General features: G+C 45.9%; 2 protein-coding genes across 2 annotated transcripts; both read left to right on the forward strand.

Moving 5' to 3' along the window:
* Positions 1–812: 812 nt before the first annotated feature.
* Positions 813–9999, forward strand: LRIT1 (leucine rich repeat, Ig-like and transmembrane domains 1). The gene is made up of 4 exons (XM_053586028.1): positions 813–1057; positions 4742–5208; positions 7545–7850; positions 9023–9999. The coding sequence occupies exons 1-4, from the start codon at positions 936–938 to the stop codon at positions 9997–9999; spliced, it is 1872 nt and encodes a 623-aa protein (XP_053442003.1). The 5' UTR covers positions 813–935.
* Positions 10000–16362: 6363 nt separating this feature from the next.
* On the forward strand, positions 16363–19981 carry LRIT2 (leucine rich repeat, Ig-like and transmembrane domains 2). The gene is made up of 3 exons (XM_053586337.1): positions 16363–16535; positions 16831–17612; positions 19245–19981. Exons 1-3 carry the CDS (start codon positions 16426–16428, stop codon positions 19979–19981), a joined length of 1629 nt encoding a protein of 542 aa, XP_053442312.1. The 5' UTR covers positions 16363–16425.
* Positions 19982–23494: the final 3513 nt, after the last annotated feature.

Here is a 23494-nt window from a genome sequence, read left to right on the forward strand (position 1 = left end):
GGACTCAGTTGACATAGCAGTGTTCTGAGTCCAGGTGCCACTGGGCATTCAGGGCAGGCAGCTGTTTGCCCTGTAAACTGGGAGCCTGAGATAGTTTCATAAACCCATGGGGGACATCTCTGAGGTCTTCTAGAAATTTCCGAATCTTTCCAGCTCCTCTATAAATAGGTACTTGTAAGTACCAGTGACATTGCGTACTTACTACTTGTGGAAGGGCTCTATTCCCACAGACTATTAAGGCCTGGAAAACTTGGGTTGTTTAATTTTCCTAAACACCTTGGGTGGAGTAACTTTACTTCCCCTTGTCACATGAGCACTAAGAGGCCAAGAGTGACTATGTGACTGACCTGAGGTTGCAGTCTGTAAATAAAAGAGTTGTGATTTAAACCCAGGTAGCCTGGTCCTGGAAGTTGGGCTGTTTATAACAGCTTTATCACCTTTAAGAAGAGTTGCTTCATCTCACTACTTTTTCCCTGTGAAAGGGTGTTATGGAAAGAATTTCTAAAGGCCTTTACTAGAAGCCAAGCTTCTGTCCATCTTCCCTGAGCCCAGATACCCCAGTGGGGTCTGTGTTGTCCACAGCCTAGTTGGCATGGGGTGCTTTCAAGCTGGCAGCCCACCTGGCCAGGCTAGTCTGGACAGCTGCCCACTTGCCTGCCTTGCTGAGCCCTGGCCTCTCTGGGCCTGGGGCTTTTGCTACAGAAGGGGGTCCCCCACCCCCACCCTCAGCACTGTGATCCAGACAGCAATAAGCCGCTGAGTGCTGTGGCTGGGACTGCCCCTCTAATCCCTAGCCTGTCCATGTTTATCCCATGGCTCCAGGGGCGGGTGTAGGGGGCTGATGAGCAAGTGGGTAGCTGCTGGGCTGGCTGGGCTGGTGGGCCAGAGCAGTCCAGGCAGAGGGCCCTGCCCAGGCCAGAGAGGAGCCAGGAGTCATGAGGCTGGCAGTGGGCATGCTCTGGCTATTGGCCCTTGGGTGGCCTCCCCAGGCCCGGGGCTCCTGCCCATCTCTCTGCAGCTGTAGCCTCCATATCCTGGGCGATGGCAGCAAGGCCAGGTATGGCACTGAGAGTGTGGGATGGCTGCTCAGTCTCCATCAAGGCTGGGTTGGGTGGGGGTGGAGGCAGAGGCAGGCCCTCAGACTGAGGCCGGGTGATATCCCAGGGGTTGTTTGAGGATGGTCTGTATTGCATTATCTTCCAGCAAGCAAGGGGATGGCTCTGTCCAAGAGGTACCAGGTACTAGTTCCAGGCAGTCCTTTCTGAGTCCTCCCCCAGGCTTACAGTTGAGAGGAGCCCTCCTTTAAAGGCCCAGCAACTCTCCTCCCTTACCTCTCTCTTTTCTTTTCCTTGCCTCCTGTTGTTCCATCTTCCTTTATTTTCCCCAGCTGCTTCTTTCCCAGGCCTCTTCCATTCTCTTGCCTGGCCCCCCAGGGATACCAAGTCGCACTACAGGTGTTTCCTACCACCCCATCTATGATGGGACCACCTGCCTCCTCTTGTTCCTCCCCTGTGGGTCTCCCTTGGGTAGCTGCTGGGAGCCTCAGCCTTGACCTCTTTCTATGGGTGGTCCAAAAGCATGGGAGTGCCCACCCTGTGGCAAGCATGGTCTCTCCACCTCAGCCTCCTCCTGACTTTCATACATCTTCAGAATATCTACATCCTCTCCTCTTCCCCTTCCATGGGACAATCTGAGGCCACTGTTGCTTGTAGACCCTTGCTCTTCCTCTTTAGTACATTTTCTTTCTTTCTTTCTTTTTTTTTTTTTTGCTGTTTTTGGCCGGGTCTGGGTTTGAATCCGCCACCTCCTCCGGCATATGGGGCCAGCACCCTACCCCTTTGAGCCATAGGTGGTGCCCTCTTCAGCATATTTTCTTCTTCTCTTTAACAATCTTTAAACAAGTCTTTCCTCCAGTTTCTTTAGCGTATGTGTTAGTGACCTCTACATTCCCTAGCTTGCTCAAAGATTTCATCCCCTGGCTGGGGGCCTTTCCTTTCACTTTTCCAACCTTCTGGAATTTCATCCTCTCCCTTGTCTTAGATAACTAGTGGGGAGCTACCGATGGTCTCTGATCAGACCAGGAATGTCATCAGAGCTACTCTTCCAATGATTTGGTGTCGGGTTGATTGGAGGACGAGGGGAGCCATTCTCTGGCTCCACTCTCTGGAGAGGGACCACCATGAAAGGACACCCTGCATGATCTCAGGAAGAGGAATAGCTCCATTTGGCCAAGTGTCTGAGGCTCCAACTCATATGGAGGGTAAAGATCATCTCCCCAACGGAAGCTAGGCTGAGCCCTAAGCAGGCTGAGAAATAGCCCATGGCCAAGGAAAGTGTGACTAGAGTGACTAATAGTCCCTACCCCCCAAAGAGAGCAAATACACACAGCGTCATTGGCAGAACTAGTCCTGGAACCCAAGCATTCTGATTCCATTTCTAGAACTTTTCCCATTTGGTGATGCTGCTGTAAGCAGGGACCAGGGGAGAGGGCCCAGCAGCAGAAATTCCAAGGGAAGTTTCTAGGGCTTCTAATGTCAGTCAGTGGCTATTTCCATTTCTGAAGTCAGAGCTTTTACTATTGCTTCTACTTGCCGGATTGTCCCTTGCCAATGTGCACCAGCCCATCCTCCTGGAGTGTCCTATGAAGGGAATAAAGCCAAAGGCTACAGGAGGCCCTATGTCCCCAGCAGCCAGAGCTACCCCTAGCGTAGTTAAACCAAGGATCCTTCTGCATCTCTGATGCCTTCCTCAAATGCTTCTCTAACTAGGGCCTGTCAGAGAGCCCAACCTTTACGTTTGAGCAGCCTGGGCAAGCTGCCCACACCCACACTCCTGAATCGTGAACAGTGTGCGTACCTGTGGGAGAGCACAGGCTGGGCACCTGGACAGATGTTCCTCATCCTCTTCATACCCATCTTGCCCTAGCAGAAGGAGTTGTGCTATAGGCTTGCACTGGGATCTTCTTTTACCTTTTTTTTTTTTTTTTAAGAGGTGGGGTCTCCCTCTGTCACCTTGGCTGGAGTGCAGTGACACAATTATAGCTTAAGCAGTCCTCCTGCCTCAACCTCCTGTGTAGCTGGGACTATAGGTATGCACCACCATGCCTGCCTAATTTAAAAAAAATTTTTTTTAAAGATGAGGTCTCACTATATTGCCCAGGCTGGTCTCAAACTCCTAGCCTCAAGTGATCCTCCCTCCTCAGCTTCCCTAGTAGCTGGGATTATAGGCTTGAGACATTATACCTAGTGTGTTGAGTTCTTATTGGTTTTCCTTAATTCCTTCCTTGACCATTTTCTCTTCCATCCAAGATATGTTTTCCCATCATCTCCCTTCCTCTCACCTACATCCAGACCTTCTTCCTTGCAAAACTCAAATTGCATTATTATCTGAAAATATCATTGCCTTTCTTCCTGAGCTAGATGATAAGCCATCTAAGGACAGGGGCTATGAGTTTGTCTCTCTTCTGAATCTCCCACATAGGAATTCCATGTACATGTGAACAATGTGAGTGGGTGGGAACGTCTCTGCCTTTTTTGGGCACCGTTTACAAGAAAAGACAAGTCAGCTCAGCCACCCTTAGTTTGTGAGCTAAGCAGACAGATGCTGATGATGAGTGTGTGTTACTAGGAAGGCAGGATATGAGCAGTAGGTTGTGCTATAGAGAGAGAACAATTTCCCTTAGCAAAACAAAACATCACCACCACCCTCCCAACATCTATTGTGAGCAGAAAAGCCCTCCTGGTGAAATGGAGGCTGCACAAGGGTGATGCCCAGCCTTCAAGTTTTGCCTTCTTCTTGGGAATGTTCCCTTTCCATCTTACCTTACATGAATGTGCTGCTCTCATTGATACTGTAAAACACCGTCCTGAAGTGTGGGCTCCTGGAGGGCAGGGACTGCTTCCTGTTACTTCTCTATCCTCAGCTTTAGTCTCAGACTTAATAGAACAAGGTTTTAGAAGTCATGGTTTGGGCAGAAGGAACTGATATGTGCTTGACTGACCCAATATATGCATGGAGCTGAGATGCAGAAATTATGACAGTGATTGATAGCCTTCGGCTTCTATGGGGTGACAGGCAGCATGCTGGGCTTGTACATACCTTATCTCCATGAAACCCCACAATCGCCCAATGAAGTGGAATCTTTTACCAGGCTGACAGTGAGAAAAAGAGAGGGTTCTTAATGTACCCACAGGCACACAGCCAGCAAGCAAAGAGCCCAGCTGTGGGCTTTCAAGTTCCAGCCTTTAAGCACGTTGATCATCTCATGGCCCCTCAGAGTCTGGAGAGACTCTGGGTGCTTCCATTTTTTATACTTCTGGTGTATTTTTTAAAAAGATGAAAACCCAAAAGAGTTTTGAAAATTGAGCTATACATAATAAACACTTTTGACATATATGGAATGTAACAACGCAGAGGACAATCACAGGATTGACTCCTGCTACTCCTGCTGAGTGCTCTGCTGGTGCTGCCAGCTGTAAAGGCCGTAACAGTTTCAGCGTGAGGTCTTGCAGGCCAGTGAAGATCAACTGGGCCTCTTGGGAGGGACCCTGTGAAAGGTTCTGAAAGCAAGCCCCCTCTCTGGAAGGGAATAAGCGAGGCTGTCTGTTCTGGCTCCCCAGAGCTCCCCACGACTTGGTGTCCTGTGGCGACAGGTGACCCTGAGGCCTAAAGGAAGGGAGGGACTGCTGGGGGATCTCCGCCTGCAGGGACGCTTGCTCAAACAGATCCCATTTCTGACCAGGACGGTGGTGTGCAACGACCCCGACATGACCCTGCCCCCAGCATTCATCCCTCCGGACACCTCCAGACTGCGCCTGGAGCGGACGGCCATACGCAGGGTGCCGGGCGAGGCCTTCAGGTCCCTAGGCCGCTTGGAGCAGCTGTGGCTGCCCTACAACGCCCTGGGCGAGCTCAGCGTCCTTATGCTGCAGGGCCTGCGCCGCCTGCGCGAGCTGCGTTTGCCCGGGAACCACCTGGTGGTTTTCCCCTGGGCCGCGCTAAGGGACGCCCCCCAGCTGCGGCTGCTGGACCTGCAGGCCAACCGCCTTTCCACCGTGCCGCCGGAGGCTGCGCGCTTCCTGGGCAATCTCACCTTCCTCGACCTCTCCAGCAACCAGCTGATGAGGCTCCCGCAGGAGCTGCTGGGCACCTGGGCTCACCTGAAGACAGGCGTCTTCCTCCCCAGCCACCACACCAGGCTGGTTCTAGGTAAGAGGCAGTATCCTTCATCTGGGGTCTTAGGAGAGTTAACAAGCCTCCCCAAGTTTCCATCCTTTATCTGGAAAAGTGAAATCATTCCTGGTTTCTGGGCTTGAATGAAAACCGAGTGAGATGCACCAGAGTGTCAGGTTTAGGAGACCAATTCCCAAGCCCTGCTGTGGCAGTTCAAATCCAGTGTGACGGGAGAGGTCTTCTCCGTCCTACAGGAGAAGATCCCCTGAGACGCAATTTTCCAGCTCAATTCAATGGGTGGGCACGATACACCAGTTGGCTTTATTCCTGGATTTTTTTTCCTGTTCATGACTAACCAATTGTTTACCAGCTGAGCCAGATCTCTTTTCTTGCCCAAGGCACCTGCCTGACCCTGAGGATGACAGGTGGGGGCATAACTCATTGTGGAAAATTAATTTAAATTATACCACTCATTCATGAAAATTTAAAACATCATGAAAAATGCCAAAGACTCTTTTGTTCTCTCTTCCTATTCCCATCCCTTCCTCAAAGCTAGCTACTAATATATTTATTTGCAAGCTCCTGATAATTTAAGATACAATTACATATGCATATTTATGTACATGTACATACACAAATACACACAGAAAAGTTATGTGTGCATTTTACATAAAATTTTATCATGTTGCATGTACCAATCAGTAACTATTATAACTTTTTAACCCAACACTATGACTTGGAGATTTTTCTAAATTGCTACAAATAGATTGAATTCATTTGTTTAAACTACTATACAATATTCCATTGTGTGCTATGTTTATAGGTTAAGCATAGTTATACTATAGTTCATCTAGTCATTCCCCCTTTACTGGACTTGTAGAGTGTTTCCCTTATTTTGTTAACACCTTTGTTGCCGCGAACATTTTGTTGCAGAGAACATTCTCATCCTTGTGTACACAGACAAATATTTCTCTAGCACAGGAATGCAGAAGTAGAATTGCTAGGTCATCAATTGTTCACATTAGACATTTAAAAATTAATCTGATAGTTCTAAAGTGGCTGGGCCAGTTCTCACTCCATCCCAGTAGGTGGGAGTGAGAACAGAACCACTCATTCATATGTTCACCCAGAAAGTATTTTTGAGTATATTCCAATTCTAGGTGCTGGGGAAATAGCAGAGAACAAAATAGATGGAAATCTATTCACTCATTTAGATAACAATTAAAGTGGCCAAAATGTTTAACATTTGCAACCTGACAAGTGAAAATTTGACTATTGTGTAACTTTGCCTGTTGCATGAATTCTTTTTGGCCCTCTTGCGATGAAAGCCAGGTAGCTGACCAACAGAACTGCTCCTTGATGAATCTTGGGTTGCAATAGTATCACTAAATGCATTTAACCAGGGACACAAAGTAGTGGCCACTGGTAAGGTAAGGCAAAGGAGAGGTGGGAGAAGAGGCAAAGGAGAGGCGGGGGAAGAAACTGGCACCCTTAGTTAGTGCTCAAAGGGACCTGGGAATCATGAATAAACAGCTAGGTCTGAATGAACCCTCCCCATCTTTTGACATTCCTCTTTCTAAATGTATCAAATATACGTTTGTGCTTGTACAAGATGCCATTTATTATTAGATTATCAAATTTAATAACAGTCTTTGGAGGATAAAAAGGACATTGCATTGAATGCATTCATCTCACATTTCATAAATGCAAACTTAGAAAAAGGAATTGTGCCTTAGAATTGAGAGACATGCTACTTGTCTATTTCTATAAGGTTCTTTGACAGGGTGTGTGCTGCAGCAACTTGCTTTTGGCTGTATAAAGACCTTCAACTTTAGAGTAAAATGGCTGCAGATATACCCTAGCATTTGATTTTCTAGCCTCTTCCTTTCACTCTTTACCCCCATTTAAGCCTATGTCAAAGAGACCATGGCTCAGAGCAGCCTTCTTCATTGCTGGGGTAATGCTGAAAGTACCACTCATACTGATGGATGGGGATCCAAGGGTCAGTGAAATATTTCTAGAAATAGATTTTGGCATATTTCAATTATTGCAAAAATATTGCCTGGTCAGCATCTTGAAAAGATCAGTTCAAGAATGGCAAAAGTAATTGCCAATTTTGTCTGTTTTCTGTATGGCCTGGCCAGTGCTTAATATGATTTATCTTTGCTTATGCTTATAGCAATCCTGAAAGGGAAGTAATGCTATTGTTCAAGATGAAGAATCAGATTTCAGTCATAAAACTAGCAAGGCAAGGATCTGGGCCCAGAGACGAGGTCTGCTGATTCTGAGCTCAGGACCTGCCCTGTTCTTTCTGGGGGAACAGGAGCTAGGCCTGCAGATCTGAATAGCTTTCTTCTCTTTCACCCCTACAGGGCTGCAGGACAACCACTGGGTATGTGACTGCCGCCTCTATGACCTAGTTCATCTCCTGGATGGTTGGGCCCAAAACTTAGCCTTCATCGAGACTCGGGTGAGGTGTGCCAGTCCACGCAGCCTGGCAGGAGTGGCCTTCAACCAACTGGAATTGAGGAAGTGCCAGAGCCCAGAGCTCCGTCCAGGGGTGGCCAGTGTCAGGTCATCTTTGGGAAGTACAATATTATTACGCTGCGGTGCCAGTGGAGTCCCTGGGCCCGAGATGAGCTGGAGGAGGGCCAGTGGCAGTCCCCTCAATGGCACAGGTAAATGAGTGACAGAGATACTACACCAAGTCCCAGACTGGGCAGGCAGGATAGTGTTCCACGTGGGGAGTGGGGAGGGCCAAGAAATTGTCTGAGCAAGGCTGTCTGGGTGGGATTGGACAGGATTTTCTCAGGAGCAGGGAATGAGAGCAACAGATTGAGTGATGCTGATGGCTCTCACTTATCTTGTCATTTCCACCAACCACTCTACCAGAGACTCGTGGCCCACTCTGAGAGGAACAAAAAGCTGACTTTTTGTTCGAAGACACTCTTTGTGTATTTAATATTGACAGTAAGATCCTCAGTTATAAATATTAATCCAGAATCACCTGGAGTAATCAATGATAAGAGTTACTACCATCTATTGAGCTCTTCATGTGGGTCTAGCACTGTGCTGTTTTATGTTCACAATGTCATTAAACTTTAAACAGCAGCCTAACTATCCTTATTTTGCATATAGGTAAACTAAGGCTCTGAGAGGCTAACTGCTTGGACTGTGTCATGCAGCCCATACAATCTAGCTGACTCCGAAGTGCGTGCTCTTTCTGCTATGCTGTGTAGCAGACACAGCTTTGACATGGTGGGGGTGGGGGGTCATTTGCAGGAGTCATGGCCACCCACTGGCAGAGAGAAAGTTGAGGAGAAATGATTTCTTAGCACTTGACCTGCTATCCCTCCTGGTTTTCTTTTGTGTCTCTCTCAACAAGGTTAGTGACCACTAATCTAGGATGGTGAGTTTTAAATCAATTTATAAGCATAATTGATAAGGAACTCTACTGTGTAAAACAGGAGGGTGAAGATACCCCAGTTGAAGTGGCAGAGGGGTCAGGCAGGGGTTAGCAAGGCACGTCCAACTGGACCTCAGCCCTGTGTTCACACCAACTCTCCTGTCCCCCAGTGCACCTGTCTGCCACTCTCAGGGTCACCTCTGCAGATCTCCAGGTCAAATTTGGAAGGCACATCATTCTTAGGCTCTGCCTCAGCCTGGGGCTCAGGGGCTCCCCAAATTTGAGCCCAAGGTATCTTGATTCCCTTGGGTGATCTAAGAAAAGTTGAATGACTGCCAGTGTTTTCTCAGGGTGACAGGGTCTTCAGCAGGGTATTCACAGCTCGGGGACTGTAAACTTGGTGCAGATAGCTCATTTTCTCCCATTGTGCCTCTTTTCCCTCAGTGCACCAGGAAGTCTCCAGTGATGGCACGAGCTGGACTTTGCTGGGTCTGCCTGCGGTGTCCTACCTTGATTCTGGAGATTACATCTGCGAGGCCAAGAACTTCCTGGGGGCCTCCGAGACTGTCATTTCCCTGATTGTCACTGACCCCCAGACTTCAACAGAACACAGTGGGAGCCCAGGGGTGCTGTGGACAAGGACAGGCGAGGGGGTGGAAGCTGCTGCCTACAACAACAAGCTAGTGGCCAGGCATGTCCCCTACATCCCAGAACCTGCTGTTCCAGACACTAGGCCTTCTGTGCCCAGCATGAAGGAGGAACTAGCTCTCCAGCACTTACAGATGGGTGCTCCAGGAGAGCCCTATGCCGGGCAGGTGGGACCCCAGGACAACCGCATGGTGAGGTCTCTCAAGGTGGTGGGGGACACTTACCACAGTGTGTCCTTGGTGTGGAAGGCCCCTCAGGCTAAAAACACAACTGCCTTCAGTGTTCTGTATGCCGTCTTTGGGCAGCGCAACATGCAGCGGGTGATTGTGCAGCCTGGGAAGACCAGTGTCACCATCCATGGGCTGATGCCCAAGACTAAGTACGTGGCATGTGTCTGCGTACGGGGCCTGGTGCCCCGGAAGGAGCAATGCATCATCTTCTCCACTGATGAAGTGGTGGATGCTGAGGGCACCCAGAGGCTCATCAACGTGGTAGTGATCAGTGTGGCCGCTGTCATCGCTCTGCCTCTCACGCTGCTGGTCTGCTGCGGTGCTCTCCAGAGACGTTGCCGCAAGTGCCGCACTAGGGGCTCCTCCGAGGCCACAGGCACCTACGTCAACCTGGAGAGGCTGGGCCACAGTGAGGATGGCTTGGAGGAGTTGTCCCGTCACAGTCTCAGTGAAACTGACAGGCTCCTTTCAGCGCGTTCCAGCCTGGACTCTCAGGCTTTGGGGACCAGGGCAGGCCGACGGATGAATGAGTACTTCTGCTGAGGGGTGAGCTCCTGCCACTCACCCACTCACCCACATGCCCCCATCCACTCTTCCTTCAATTTGTACACACTGTGACACCGGAGTACATGCTTGTCCACTTTTATCTTCTGGGGTACCTGCTTACTCGGACACTCACATGCAACAGGAACAGCTAACACTTATTAAGCACTTATTATGTGCCAGGGAGTGTTCTAAGTGCTTTATGTGCATTCACTCATTGAATTCTGAAAACAACCATTTGCAGCAGGCGGTGCTGTTCTCTTCATTTTCCTGGGGGGTTAAGTGACTTGCCTGTATCAGTCAGTTTTTGCTGCATAACAAATAAAAGCAAAATCTCAGAGGTATACAGTGACAAACATTTATTTTCACACTCAGGAGTCTATGGGTTGACTGAGGTGGTTCTTCTCTGTGTGTCTCACTTGGAGCCCAGGCTGGATAATAGCAGTGACTTCTTGGGGCAGGCTTCTTTCCTGGTGAGGTCAGATGATATTAAAGGAATGAGCAAAATCATGGGTATCATCCTCTTAAGTTCTTAGTTCAGAATTGGTACACTGCAAATTCTGTTCATATTCTATCTGCCATGCCAAAACAAGTCTCATGGCCAAATCCAATTTTAATGGGGCAAGTAAGGACATGTCTCCCATGAAGGTGATAGTGGGGCAAGAAATGTTTGCTGAACAGTGATCTAATCTACCATATTGCTCACCATTACATAGCTAGGCACTGGAATTTGGACCAGGCAGTTAGGCTGCATGGTCAACAGTCCTTTCTATGTTCCTATTTTGCATCTTGATTACATGTGTGCTAACTTATAGTCACTCATATATAATCTCTCTGAGCACTGGCCACATTTGTAGTCACTCATTTGCACTAACAAACACAGGCACACACACATTCCTCTCCAACACTCATATGCACCATGCCTTTATTGAATTTTAACATTTAACATGTATTCTCTGGGTGCTGTTCTGCCTTGAGACAATCACCAGATTTTCAGTAAATTCTAGAGTTCTGGATGAGGCCCAATAGATCACTGCTCATGTGCTTTCAGAATGTCAAACTGGAGGGATGTGAGAGAACCTATCCCACCCCAAACTTTCAGGTATTTAGCTCACCTCTCTCCCCTGCAGCAGCCTTTGTGATTATTACTGAAACTTGCCTGCATTCCCAAGGATTCATGAAGCCTTCCTATTTGTTCAGCAAACTGCTTCAAAGGAAGATTACTATTCAGTTTTTCTTAGGCTGTGAAACCACTGAGATGTTGTCTCTGTGCACTGGCAAAAGTGATGTTCTCAGTAGAAGGCTCAATTTATTCCTTGTTTACAGGGCTGAGCTCTGGTGAGGGGAACATACAGGGTACCTGTGCCAAGTTTTTGCATAACAACTGAGGGAATTTGGATACAGCAAGTGACACAAGAAAATTATTTTGCTGGCAACATGCAAGAGACTCTGTATCATGTTGAATATTTTCTAGATATAAACCAGTATGATGCTGTGATTTCTGAAGTTCATCCCCACTCATTTACAAAAGACTTCACCATATATTTCTCCTGGTCTTCTCATATTGGATACTCATGACAACCCACTGTGGGGGCTGGGCTATTTGATTTTACAGCTGAGAAACCCTGAAGACCAAAGAGTTGGATGATTTGTACAGGAAAGTGATGGACACTCTTTAGGAATCCTGTTCTTTGACAACTTTCTGGCCAGGCAGGGGGTCTTTATTCACTCTTATTCCCTGCAATGCAGTTCACAGCAAGGTAACTATGGAAATGAATTTTTTTTTCAGCCACTTAAGCCTGGAATCAGAACCATGAGAGCACAGTGCACATAAGCGTGGAATTTCCACATCGGAAATTCTGGAGGGTGCATCTGACTTAACTTGTGGGCCATCGCCATTGGTAAGAAAAAGTATTTGGTTGGAAGATGACAATGACATTATCTACATCAGGGTCAGCAAATTTTTCTGTAAAGAAAGCCACACAGTAAATACTCTGGGTCTGTCACTACTACTCATCTGCTGATGGAGTGCGAAAGTAGCTGTAAACAATATGTAAGTTAATGGATATGGATGTGCCTCAAATAAAATGTTATTTACAAAAACAAGTAACAGTCTGAGCCCTCAGGCTATGGTTTGACAAACCCTTATCTCAATTTGTAAGAGTATTTTTGCTGTGTCTTTGGAGACCCAAGACTCAATTCTGATTGTTTGATATATGAGAGTGACAGATACCACCCCACCCCTGCCAGTTTACAGCAAATATATGTGCAGTAAAGTAGCCATGTGTTGAAACAATCAAGATCTTGTGTTTAATGATTGAGCCAATTAAGATTGAAAAATTTTTGGACTAAAAACAACTAACATTCAGCCAGTTTTATTTGAAGAAAAATAAGGAATTTGAATGCAAGAATTTGTTAGTATGTATCTCACATGGACAGAAAAAGAGAGAGAGAGGGAAACTTCAAACTTTGCGATGATTCATTAAAGCTTATCTTCATGGTCTATATGGAAAGGCCTCATGATATTTAGCCTTCCAATACCCCAATGCCCAAGACCCATCTGTCAACCTTGCTTTGTGTATTCTGTCTTCTCTGGTTTGTTCTTGTAGGGAAGAATCATACTGAATTGTGCTCATGAATATTCAAATCACTGGAAAAAAAAAACAAATTCCCATTGTAAAAAAATAAAATGGAGTCTGGTTCATATATTAGTTTTTTAGTATATGAGTCTGGTTACTATGAGTTAGTCCCTAAAAATAGAATTCCCTCTAGAAAAATAATTTTGGGCTTTCTAGTGCTGAAGATCAGCCTGTGCTATGGTGGTCCTACGGTATGCTGGCCTTGGAAGCCTAGTTTGAAGGTTGGTTGGAATCACGGAATCTCCATCATGTCTTTTCTGACAACGTGGTTTTATATACATACATATATATATATATATTTTTTTTTTTTTGAGACAGAGTCTCACTTTGTCACCCTTGGTAGCGTGCCATGGCATCATAGCTCACAGCAACCTCAAACTCCTGGGCTGAAGTGATTCTCTTGCCTTTGCTCCCAAGTAGCTGGGACTACAGGTGCCCACCACAATGCCCAGTTATTATTATTATTTTTTTTTTTTTGTAGAGACAGAGTTTCACTTTATCGCCCTTGGTAGAGTGCTGTGGCATCACACAGCTCACAGCAACCTCCAACTTCTAGGCTTAGACGATTCTCTTGCCTCAGCCTCCTGAGTAGTTGGGACTACAGGTGCCCGCCACAACGCCCGGCTATTTTTTTGTTGCAGTTTGGTTGGGGCCAGGTTTGAACCTGCCACCCTTGGTATATGGGTCTGGCACCCTACCCACTGAGCCACAGGCACCACCCAATGCCCGGCTATTTTTAGATATGAGGTCTCGCTCTGGCTCAGGCTGGTCTCGAACCTGTTAGGTCAGGCAATCCACCCACCTTGGCCTCCCAGAGTGCAGGGATTACAGGTGTGAGCCACTGCTCTCAGCTGGTTATATTCCTCTTGACTAGGCACAGAGTTTCCTGTTTAAGCTGTAGGGTACAAAAAGACAAATGACAGAAATTGGATCCTGGCAAGTGGACGTGGGTTATCAAATCTAGACTGTCAATCGAAGTACTCCAGCAGTAGGTTCTCCAGAGGACTGAGTTGGAAAGTTTTGTTTCAACTGAAGTATAATTCTAGCAAAGGTAAAAAACAACTTACAAGTACTTCTGCATATTTGGCTAGTTTCAAGGGCATTATAGTCAGGATAGTTTAAGCGTATGCTGTGGTAACTATTCCCCAGTTTCAATGGCTTCACACGTAAAAGTGTATCCCTGCTACCACAGAGTCTACTGGAGTCAGTGGAAAGTGTGGTGTGTGGAGGAAGGGCTCTGCCTCACTTATTTACTCAAGGGCTTAGGCTTGTGAAGTCTCCACCATCTAGAATGTCAACAGCTGCTCCCACAAGAAACAAGAGAAACTGGAGGATCATGTTGGGGCTTTTCCAACATCACTTCCTCCAACATTTCACCAGCCATAACGTGAGTTACTGGCCCACCTATTTCCAAGAGGCTTTGAATTGTAGCCTTCTGTGTGTCTGCCACAGGCACACCACAGAGCATGGGTAGCCAAGGAGGCCGTCTCAGACATGGCTGGCTGCAGATGGACAGGGTGGGAAGGAACACTAGCTTGAGAGAAAGGGAGGAAAGTATGTCTGGTACCTGGTAGGTTGCCCAGTTCTCCATCTGAGCTACCCTAAAGTTCCACTAATATTGTGGAGGTGATGGTATATCCTCACTGAATAGATAAGATCCTATTAAGACAAGCCAGGGAGCTGCTGCTGCACAGCCATTTGTATCTATTTTAGAAGCATGGAGAGACTCCACTCCCATTATCACTGTCTACAGAGAACTCATCTTGCTGGAGAGAAGATGGAGTTGTAATACTTTCAGACTCCCTCTCCGTGATTAGTAGGGTCTCTTAAGTTTAGGTTTTACATTTAACCACAAGTTAAGATAAATAACTTGCCTTCAAGCTAACTTTAATTGTCCTAGTGTCCTGTTTTAACTTTCAACAGAGCCACTCCCTAGGTCCATCTGTCAAATAAGGAAACCAGAGGATGAGGCAGTCAGGGGAAGAGAAAGGGCAAGGGAGAAGTGGCCTAGATGGTTCTTTACTAGTGTATAGAAAACTTCTGGAAAGTTGGGTGCAGCTAAGCTCATTTGAAAAGGTTGGCATGGGATGGCCAGAGAGGAAATTATAGAGAATGGGGAAATCTTTAAGTCTTTATGTTTTGGGATGCGGGGAGAGAAAGAAATCCACTAGTGGTTTAGGACACCCATGTATTGAATCACATACTTCCAAAGAGCAAGCTTGACACAGTTGTGGCAAATTCAGTAGGGTACTCCAGAGTGAGAATTGCTTATCAGGGTTGACGCCATTAGGCCAAATGGGCCAGGTTCTCACCACCTGCAGTCCCTGGCTGTGGGCTGCCTTGGGGAGGGCATGCCCTTGTGCAAACATCGCATTGTGCAAGCTTTCTGGAAGCTCAACATCAACTCATCCCTTGAAGGGTGATCTAGGCTGCCTGTCTCCTTGTGTACCGCAGACTTTGTGCCCAAGTACCCTCTTTATTTTGAATTTTTACCTTGAGAGGAGCTCCAGAGATCTAGCCATATTTTAGAGTTAGATTGTCTGGAAATTCCAGTAAATATATCTGGCTTGCGTGGAAAGCCTGGAGTGTAATCAGCTTAGTTGGTGACCCATTTCCCCTCATTGGTTAGCTACTAAGAGGATTTTCATTGCTGAGGCCTTTTGTAGGGTACAGTGTATATCATGCATCTTACAGGAGCCCATGAAATTTCAGTATTCATCTGGAAGTTCCCCCAATTAATAGAGATGTGTAGTCTTTTCTGCTCTTTAAAAGTCTGTTTGGTCTGTTGATGGGCGGTAACTTATTGGACATGAACTATATACTAAGTGCTGGATATAACATAATCTCAGAATCTCCTAGAAACACTATGAGGTATTTATTAATATTCTCATTCTGCAGGGGAGACTCACAAAGATTAAATAACATTCCAAAGATCTCAAGGTTCAGAAGCATAAGAAGAGAGGACTCCATGGGAAAGGGTTGATAACAGTTTTGTCTCCCTACCCCATTCTTTTTATTTAGCAAGGGTGTACCTTGGAGCTAACGACCAATAAATATTTATGGAATGAATAAAGAGGGGCAGAGAGAGTATCTGAAATCATATATATCACTTTCATTCTGACGATGCAAAATGCACACAATTCAGGAAAGATCGTGAAGTCCAAGGAAAGAAAAAAGCTTTGATTTAATGAGAAAACACCATCTTATGTTTGAAACTGCATCAAGATGCTTCTCGGACTGCAGTGATCCAAGCCACAGGGGCACCTGTCCTGATGTACTAGAAGTATGACTACGCTACCCGAAGTGCTGGGGAAAGAACAAATAGTAGGAGTGAGCACAAAATTACTTTGTACTTTCACTTTGAGAAAATGGTTGGAAATTTTAGGTTTCAGGAACAAATTGTGAATGTATTGAAGTATTAGATGGATTCTGACTAAATCTGAACAAGGACACTCAGAATAGCATTATCTGCTTGTTTTTTAGACTTCTTTATAAAAGACTGAAGAAATTCCAGTATGGAAGTGGATACCTGACTTAAAGTTTGCTTTCCAGACTCAAGAAGTAGACAGATGGTAAATTCTTTGACTTTAGTTAAGAGACATTGTTTGCTCTTCATAGGTGCTGCCCGAGCCTGTGATCTAGGCTATAACAGACCTCAGAGTTCACAGGGGCTTTGCCACTGCGGCACCGACCTACATTACCAAGGATTACCAATAATAGGATTTGCCACTCGGAAGCTGGGAATATACTTATTCAAAACTCACAAAGTATTTTCTTGCAGAGGAATATGGCTTCAAGTTTCCACTATTTCCCATTAGTTCTGGCCTTTCTGGATATATATGCAGCTCAGCCTTTCTGCCTGCCAGGATGTACCTGCTCAGAGGAGACTTTTGGCAGGTGCGCTGTGCTGGCACGATGTCAGAGGGTTACAGGGGATGGGCATTCTTGGGGATGATGTGGAGTAGAACCAGATCTACAACTGGCAGGAAAACAGCAAAATCTCTATGAGACTCATTCTAGTCAGTTCTGTACTTTGCTAAACTGCACTTTTACCAAAATAGATCTAACTCTTTTATTTCAAGTGAATAATATTTTTTCCTTCTAATTCACACGTTTAAAGCCTGGATAAACCTAATCCCACTTTCCAAATCCCTGATATTTATCTTAAAGCTCTTTTTGCTTTCTCGTACAGGACTCTGCAGTGTGTTTCTATATCTTTAGGAAAGATCCCAGGGAACCTTCCTGAAGAGTTCAAGCAAGTGAGAATTGAAAACTCGCCCTTATTTGAGCTTCCCCGAGGTTCTTTTATCAACATGAGCACCTTGGAATACCTTTGGCTCAACTTTAACAATGTCACTGTGATCCACCTAGGAGCCCTGGAGTACCTCCCAGCCCTGAGAGAGCTGAGACTGGAGGGGAACAAACTCCGTTCAGTACCATGGACAGCGTTCCGGGCCACGCCTCAGCTGAGGGTCTTGGATCTCAAACACAACATGATTGATGTACTCCCTGAGCTGGCTCTTCAGTTCTTGGTCAACCTGACCTACCTTGACCTATCCTCCAATAGACTTACAGTTGTATCCAGGAATGTCTTCTTGAACTGGCCAGCCTACCAGAAACGCCGGCAGCCTGGATGTGAGGCTGAGATGCTCCCCAGCCTGGTGGTGGCGCTGCACAACAATCCCTGGGTATGTGACTGTCGCCTAAGGGGACTCGTCCAGTTCGTCAAGTCCATTACCCTCCCAGTCATCCTGGTGAATTCCTACCTGATATGCCAAGGCCCTCTCTCCAAGGCAGGGCAGCTTTTTCATGAAATTGAGCTCAGTGCTTGCATGAAACCACAGATCTCAACCCCCAGTGCCAATGTCACCATCTGGGTGGGACAGAATGTGACCCTGCAATGCTTGGCACAGGCCAGCCCTTCACCAACTGTTGCATGGACTTATCCTCTGAGCATGTGGAGAGAATTTGATGGTAAGCCTTATGCACCCTCTCAGCTTATCTAGGGTGGAATGGAGAGGTCTACAGAAACCCCATTCTCATTAGGGAGGTTCTCAACTGGGTCAACATGAATGATGGGTTCAGGTAAGATTGGATAGGCCTGAATTATATTCTCCAAAACAGAAAAGATTCCAAGATAGTATCCCAGTAACAGCATTGTTTTAAATGGTTATGTATAGATCTCTTGAGGGCATACATACATATGTAAATATTAATACATAGTTTGGAGTTGATTTAACATTTTGCATAGATATTATAAAATTGTATACGAAAATTGTATTCTTTGAGAGTCTTCTATATGCAAAATACTACACTAGGAATTAGAGGATTATAGAATTTCTGATTAGGATTGATTCTAGAGATGATCTATTACTTAACTTATCTCCTAAACTTGCCTGAGCAGAATCACCTGGGGTGCTTGTTTGAAATAAGGTTGATAAGAACTGTTTGGCTTGAAGCTGTAATACTGGGATCCGGGGAGAGGGATTGACCTCAATGCCCCAAGACTGGGATTAAAACCTATCTTTTCTTTCCTGGAGCTCCTTGCTCTGTCTGTAATCACCTTCAATGCCACTCTATAGAAATGGACATGTCACAAAACCAGGGATGGCTTCCCCAGAGGTATCTCGAAGCTGAAAGGATTTTTGTGGATTTCCACATCTTCCTCTGTGCTTGATCTGTCTAGAAGACAACTAGAAATGTGTAGGTAAAACCTGAGAAATGCACTCAGTTGCCCAGATATTTGTTACACACGGCAACATAACTATGGATTGTTAATAAAATACCCAATTAACTGAACTGTTCACTTTTCCCCAGCATTTTGATCATACCTTCCTGGCTGGAGTTTCAACACTACTGAAGTAGAAACATAGACTGTCCTGTTGTAGCCTCTTTGAAAATGTCTGTACTCACTCTTTGGCACTGTATTATATCCATTCTTTCAGCAATAATAGAAGCTTAGATTTACTGGACACTTACTGTCAAACTTTTGTGGCAAATGCTATTATCATCCCATTTTATTGACAAAGAAATTGATGCCAAGAGAATTTAAACAAGCTGGCCACTAGCTCAGTGGTTAGCATGCTGGTCCTGCACACCAGGGGCAGTGAGTTCAAAAAGAGAGAGAGAGAGAGAATTTAAGCAACTTGCCTGGGACCACATATTTAGTAAGAAATAGAAGTCCAGGCCTTTGGCTCCAGGCTCTGTGGCACATCTGGAAAATAAGAAGCTCTTCTTGAAGCTCATAACATTGCACAATCACACAGTTTCAAGAAATCACCTGAAAGCCATAATTCAGCAAGGCCAAGGTGGTTCGGTGGGAGCAGCTGGTGAAGTTGAAAGAGTGAAGTCTTCATAAATAGAAGGCATGGGTCCTAGATGAATTGTCATTTCTGAAGAACTCTCACTCCAGGCAAGTTGGTTGATTGCTCCAATCCTCAACATCCTATGTGTAAAACTCAGTTACACAGCGTTGAGAGTAGAGAAAGTGCAAGCTGACACCAGGTGCAAGCTTAGTAAGTGGGTACCACCTCCTTTTAACAAAAACTGGCATGGCTGGACACTCTCCAGTCCATGAAAAGCTGTTTTGCTCTTTTCTTTATCCAGTACTGACCTCTTCTACGGCAGAAGACGCTGCTCTGTCAGAGCTGACCATACCTGCCGCCCACCAGGTCGACAGTGGCAATTACACCTGCATGGCCTCCAACTCCATTGGCAGGAGCACCCTTGTCATCTCTCTCCACGTCCAGCCTGCTCCTGCACTGCCTGCACCCCATTCTCTCTCCTCCCCCTTGGAGGGCAATGCCTACGTTGACCTGCGAGTGGTCAAGCAGACAGTACACGGGATCCTACTGGAGTGGCTTGCGGTGGCCGACAGCCCTCAGGAGGAGTGGTTCACTCTCTACGTCGTGTCAGATGAAGCCCTCAGGAAAGAGGTGGTCCACATCGGGCCCGGAATCAACACCTACGCTGTGGACGACCTCCTTCCGGCCACAAAGTACGAGGCCTGCCTCAGCCTAGGGAGCCACCCCCCACGCCAGGGCCGGTGTGTGGTCTTTGTGACAGGCAGAGACGGAGGGGAGCTGGAGGCCCGCGAGCGCCTGCTGCACCTCACAGTGGTGCTGTGCGCGGTGCTGCTGGCGGTGCCCGTGGGTGCCTACGCCTGGGCGGCCCAGAGCCCCTGCAGCTGCAGCGAGTGGGGCCTGCGCTGCTGTGCCCACCGCAGGAAAGTCCCTCGGTGCCCCGGTGCAGCCCCTCAGTGCAAGGCCCACCCAGCTGTCTATGAGGACAGTGAAGGGGACCCTGAGGGGGATGAGGAGAAAGGAGAGGAAGACAGCAGCTGAGCAGATCGGACCAGGAGATGGAAATGATGTGGGCCCTGCAACCTACCCTCCAGGGTCACTCACTTGGCTCCATCTACATGTTCAACAAGTATTTATTGAGTACCTACTGTGTTCCAGGCACTGAACTTTTTAACAAAGGTGTTCAACAGAGAAAAGGGGGCATAGTCCTTATTTTCATGGACAATGTCTGATGGAATCCTACCTAATTACTCACTGTATTCCTGGAGACTAGAAACGAATCAGCGTTACTCTTGACTGTATGTGGCTCTATAATTCACGTCTGCTTGTAACATCTGCACATGACATGTGGCGTATGTTGTCCTATAAAGGAAGAAGAATTTTACTTCTTTTTATAGATGAGGAAACTGCAGCCTGGAAAGGTCAGTGATTTGCTGAACATCACCCACTTGGCAGGTGGTGGAAGCACCACCACTGAACACGTGGTTCTAGTCTCATTATTGGCTCAAATGTCTGCTTTGCAGCGCTTTTTTGTCTCTCATTGTTCAGAAAGTGTGACTCTCCCTCTCTGTGATATACTCCTCAGGAGACCATGTAAGTTTGATCTTCCAAAAGCTGACCCTCAGAGCAATGAGACCCTGGTGGGAGATGTGTGTCTCTCTCTGCGGGGGGTCTGTTCCCTGTGAGTGACTTTCAGGGCAGGCTGTGCCACCAGTGCCAAGGAGTGGAGGAGTTACGGCAACCCCCAGCCTCAGGCTCTGGTGACTTCCAGAAAGCACGGAGGACACTGGGGAAGAAGAGCATCTATGTAAAATCAGGTGATTCCCTCTCTCATTCTCTCTCTCTTTCTTTTTTTTTTTTTTTCTCTCTCTCTTTCTTTAACAAAGAGAAGGCTACCGAGTCCTGATTCTCACCTATTCCCATAAGATTTTGACTGTTGGGTTTATTTTTTCAGCCCATGTCCCCCACACTTAGTGCTGAACACAAAAGATGTTTATTATATGAATAAGGGAATAATACTGGCCTTTTCCCACTAGGCAACCTCAGGCCATGCTGTGGAATCCATAGGAGGAAGTTATTTCCTCTTAGCTGGGCTCACGTGGAATGGAGGAGCCCCAGGAACCCCAAAGGCCACTCTTGGTCCTTTAGGCAGCACTGTAGAGGAGACCTTTCCCAGGATTTAGACCCACATCTGCCTCCCTGCAGTTTCTCCCACTGGCCACAGAAAACTGCCCTGAAGATTGTAAATAGAAGCTGATCTCCTTGTGACATCCCCACACGGTTTTCTCCCTCCACCCACCTTCCTTACCGGTTCCTACTCATCCTTCTAGGCCCTTTGGGTATGTATATTACATCTTCTAGGAAGGCTTCCCTGACTGCACATCTCTGAGGTGAGGGACTGAGCATGTGGTGTTTTCATTTGTTATGAGCTTTTTGGAGACTGAGACTGACCTACCTCACCATGGTCACTGTACCTGTCTATACCCGGATTATGTTGATAATCATTGTTGGCTGCAATAAATTTTAAAAAATTGAATATAGCTCTTATATTCAGACCAATAGTGCCCTTGTTTCCTTAGGTTCTACTCATTTATTCTCTTCTGGACATTAGAACAAAATCACTTTTTAATGGAAATTTTTAGTCATATCAAAAGTAAAGAGAAACTCATTCTTCCCCCTAAGTCAGCTTCAACAAGCTTTAACATTTTCCAGTTTCATTTCATCTGATGCTTGCCCTCAACTTTTTTTTTTTAAGGTGGCTTTTTGTTTTTTAATACCAAACAGAAAGCTTCAGACCAGTTTACCTATAAGTATTTTAGTTTGTCTAACAGATAAAGACATTTTCAAAAACATAACCATGATGTTATTATCACTCCTAAGAATGTATATTTTAAAATTATATAAACACATATATACTTTCATAAATGCACTTGTGTGCAACACACACATACATGTAATGTGGTAGAGAATTAATTAATGAGAAATTGTTGAAGAAAAGGGGTTGATGCAAGATCAAGAACTTGTACTTCCACTGGCTTCTGTGTGCTTGCTTTCATAGGATCAAGGGTGGATCTTGGGTCTTGGAGCATGCAGTGTCATGAAGTGACCTGGGCCAACTGAAGGTGGGGTGGACATTCTGACCTTCACTTTCAGCAAAGGAAGCTTGGTGGTAGCCAGGGGACAGAGGGCTCAGGAGGAGAGGGTCCTGGAAGAGGAGAGGGTGAAGCAAGAAATGGTGAGGAGCATGTTGGTGGGAAGGGTGGGGTTCAGTTTCTTGTATAAACATGGAACTTTAGGGAGAGGGGATATGGTCTAGAGAGAGTTTCTGGGAATCTGATACTTAAGACCTTTAAGTTGCCCTTTGAGAAATCCTAGAGTAAAGATTCACAACACTCAGATCGAGTAGGCCATTTGATAGTAAGGATAGAAGAATAGACTTGGAAACCTAGTTTCCTGGATTAAATTCTGGCTTTGCCGCTTACTGGCTTTGTGACATCAGGGAAGTTGCTCACATTTTCTGTGCCTTGGTGCTCTCACCTGTAAAATAAGAATAATAATAGTACCTATCTCACAGCATTGTTCTGATTGCATGTGGTCTCTTACATGTAAAACTCTCAGGACAATTCCAAGTATGTAGGAAACCCTCAACGAATATCACAATAATAATAAACACTACCACCGTTTAAAGATCTATGTCAGTTTGTGTTTTATTTGAATGTAACTCAGTATGTATTTTTGGCCATTTGGGACTTACTAGGGCTATGTATGTATGTATATTTATAAATATACATAGAGTGCCAAAAAATGTATACACATTTTAAGCGATTGTTATCTATGTATTAGTTTTAGAAGTTGAATTGAAGATATGGTTACTAGTCAAGTATATTGGATGTGCTATGCACATCCATTTCACCTGCAATTTGTATACCTTTTGGAAATGATCAATTTTACTTCCAACAAGATCTCTTAAAATGTGTATAGGTTTTTTGGCATCCTGTATATATAATGATGTGGTATCTATGATAATATTAGTCATATGTTCTGTTTAGTTCATGTTGAAAAGATGCTAGAGTTTTAGATTCATTTGTCATGCTCTTGAGCAGCTTATCTATTCAGAATTTAGACCATATGATTTTTTTTTTTTTTTTTTGAGATAGAGCCTCAAGCTGTTGCCCTGGGTAGAGTGCTATGGCATCACAGCTCATAGCAACTTCCAACTCCTGGGTTCAAGCGATTCTCCTGCCTCCACCTCCCAAGTAGCTGGGACTACAGGCACTCACCACAATTCCTGGCTATTTTTTGGTTGCAGCCATCATTGTTTGGCAGGCCCGGGCTGGATTCAAACCCGCCAGCTCAGGTGTATGTGGCTGGTGCCTTAGCCACTTGAGCCACAGGCGCCAAGCCTAGATCATATGATTTTAAGGCAAGTGCCTTTGATTCAGGGCACATTTGTAAACAGGGTTACTTGGTTTTAGAATGAAGCCATCTCTAGTTCCAGGACTCTAGCAATTCAAGGGAAGACTTTTGTTCTTTTTCTCTTTGTCTCATCAGAGC

Source organism: Nycticebus coucang, chromosome 3 (genome assembly GCF_027406575.1).
Source record: "Nycticebus coucang isolate mNycCou1 chromosome 3, mNycCou1.pri, whole genome shotgun sequence".
NCBI classification, from domain to species: Eukaryota; Metazoa; Chordata; class Mammalia; order Primates; family Lorisidae; genus Nycticebus; species Nycticebus coucang.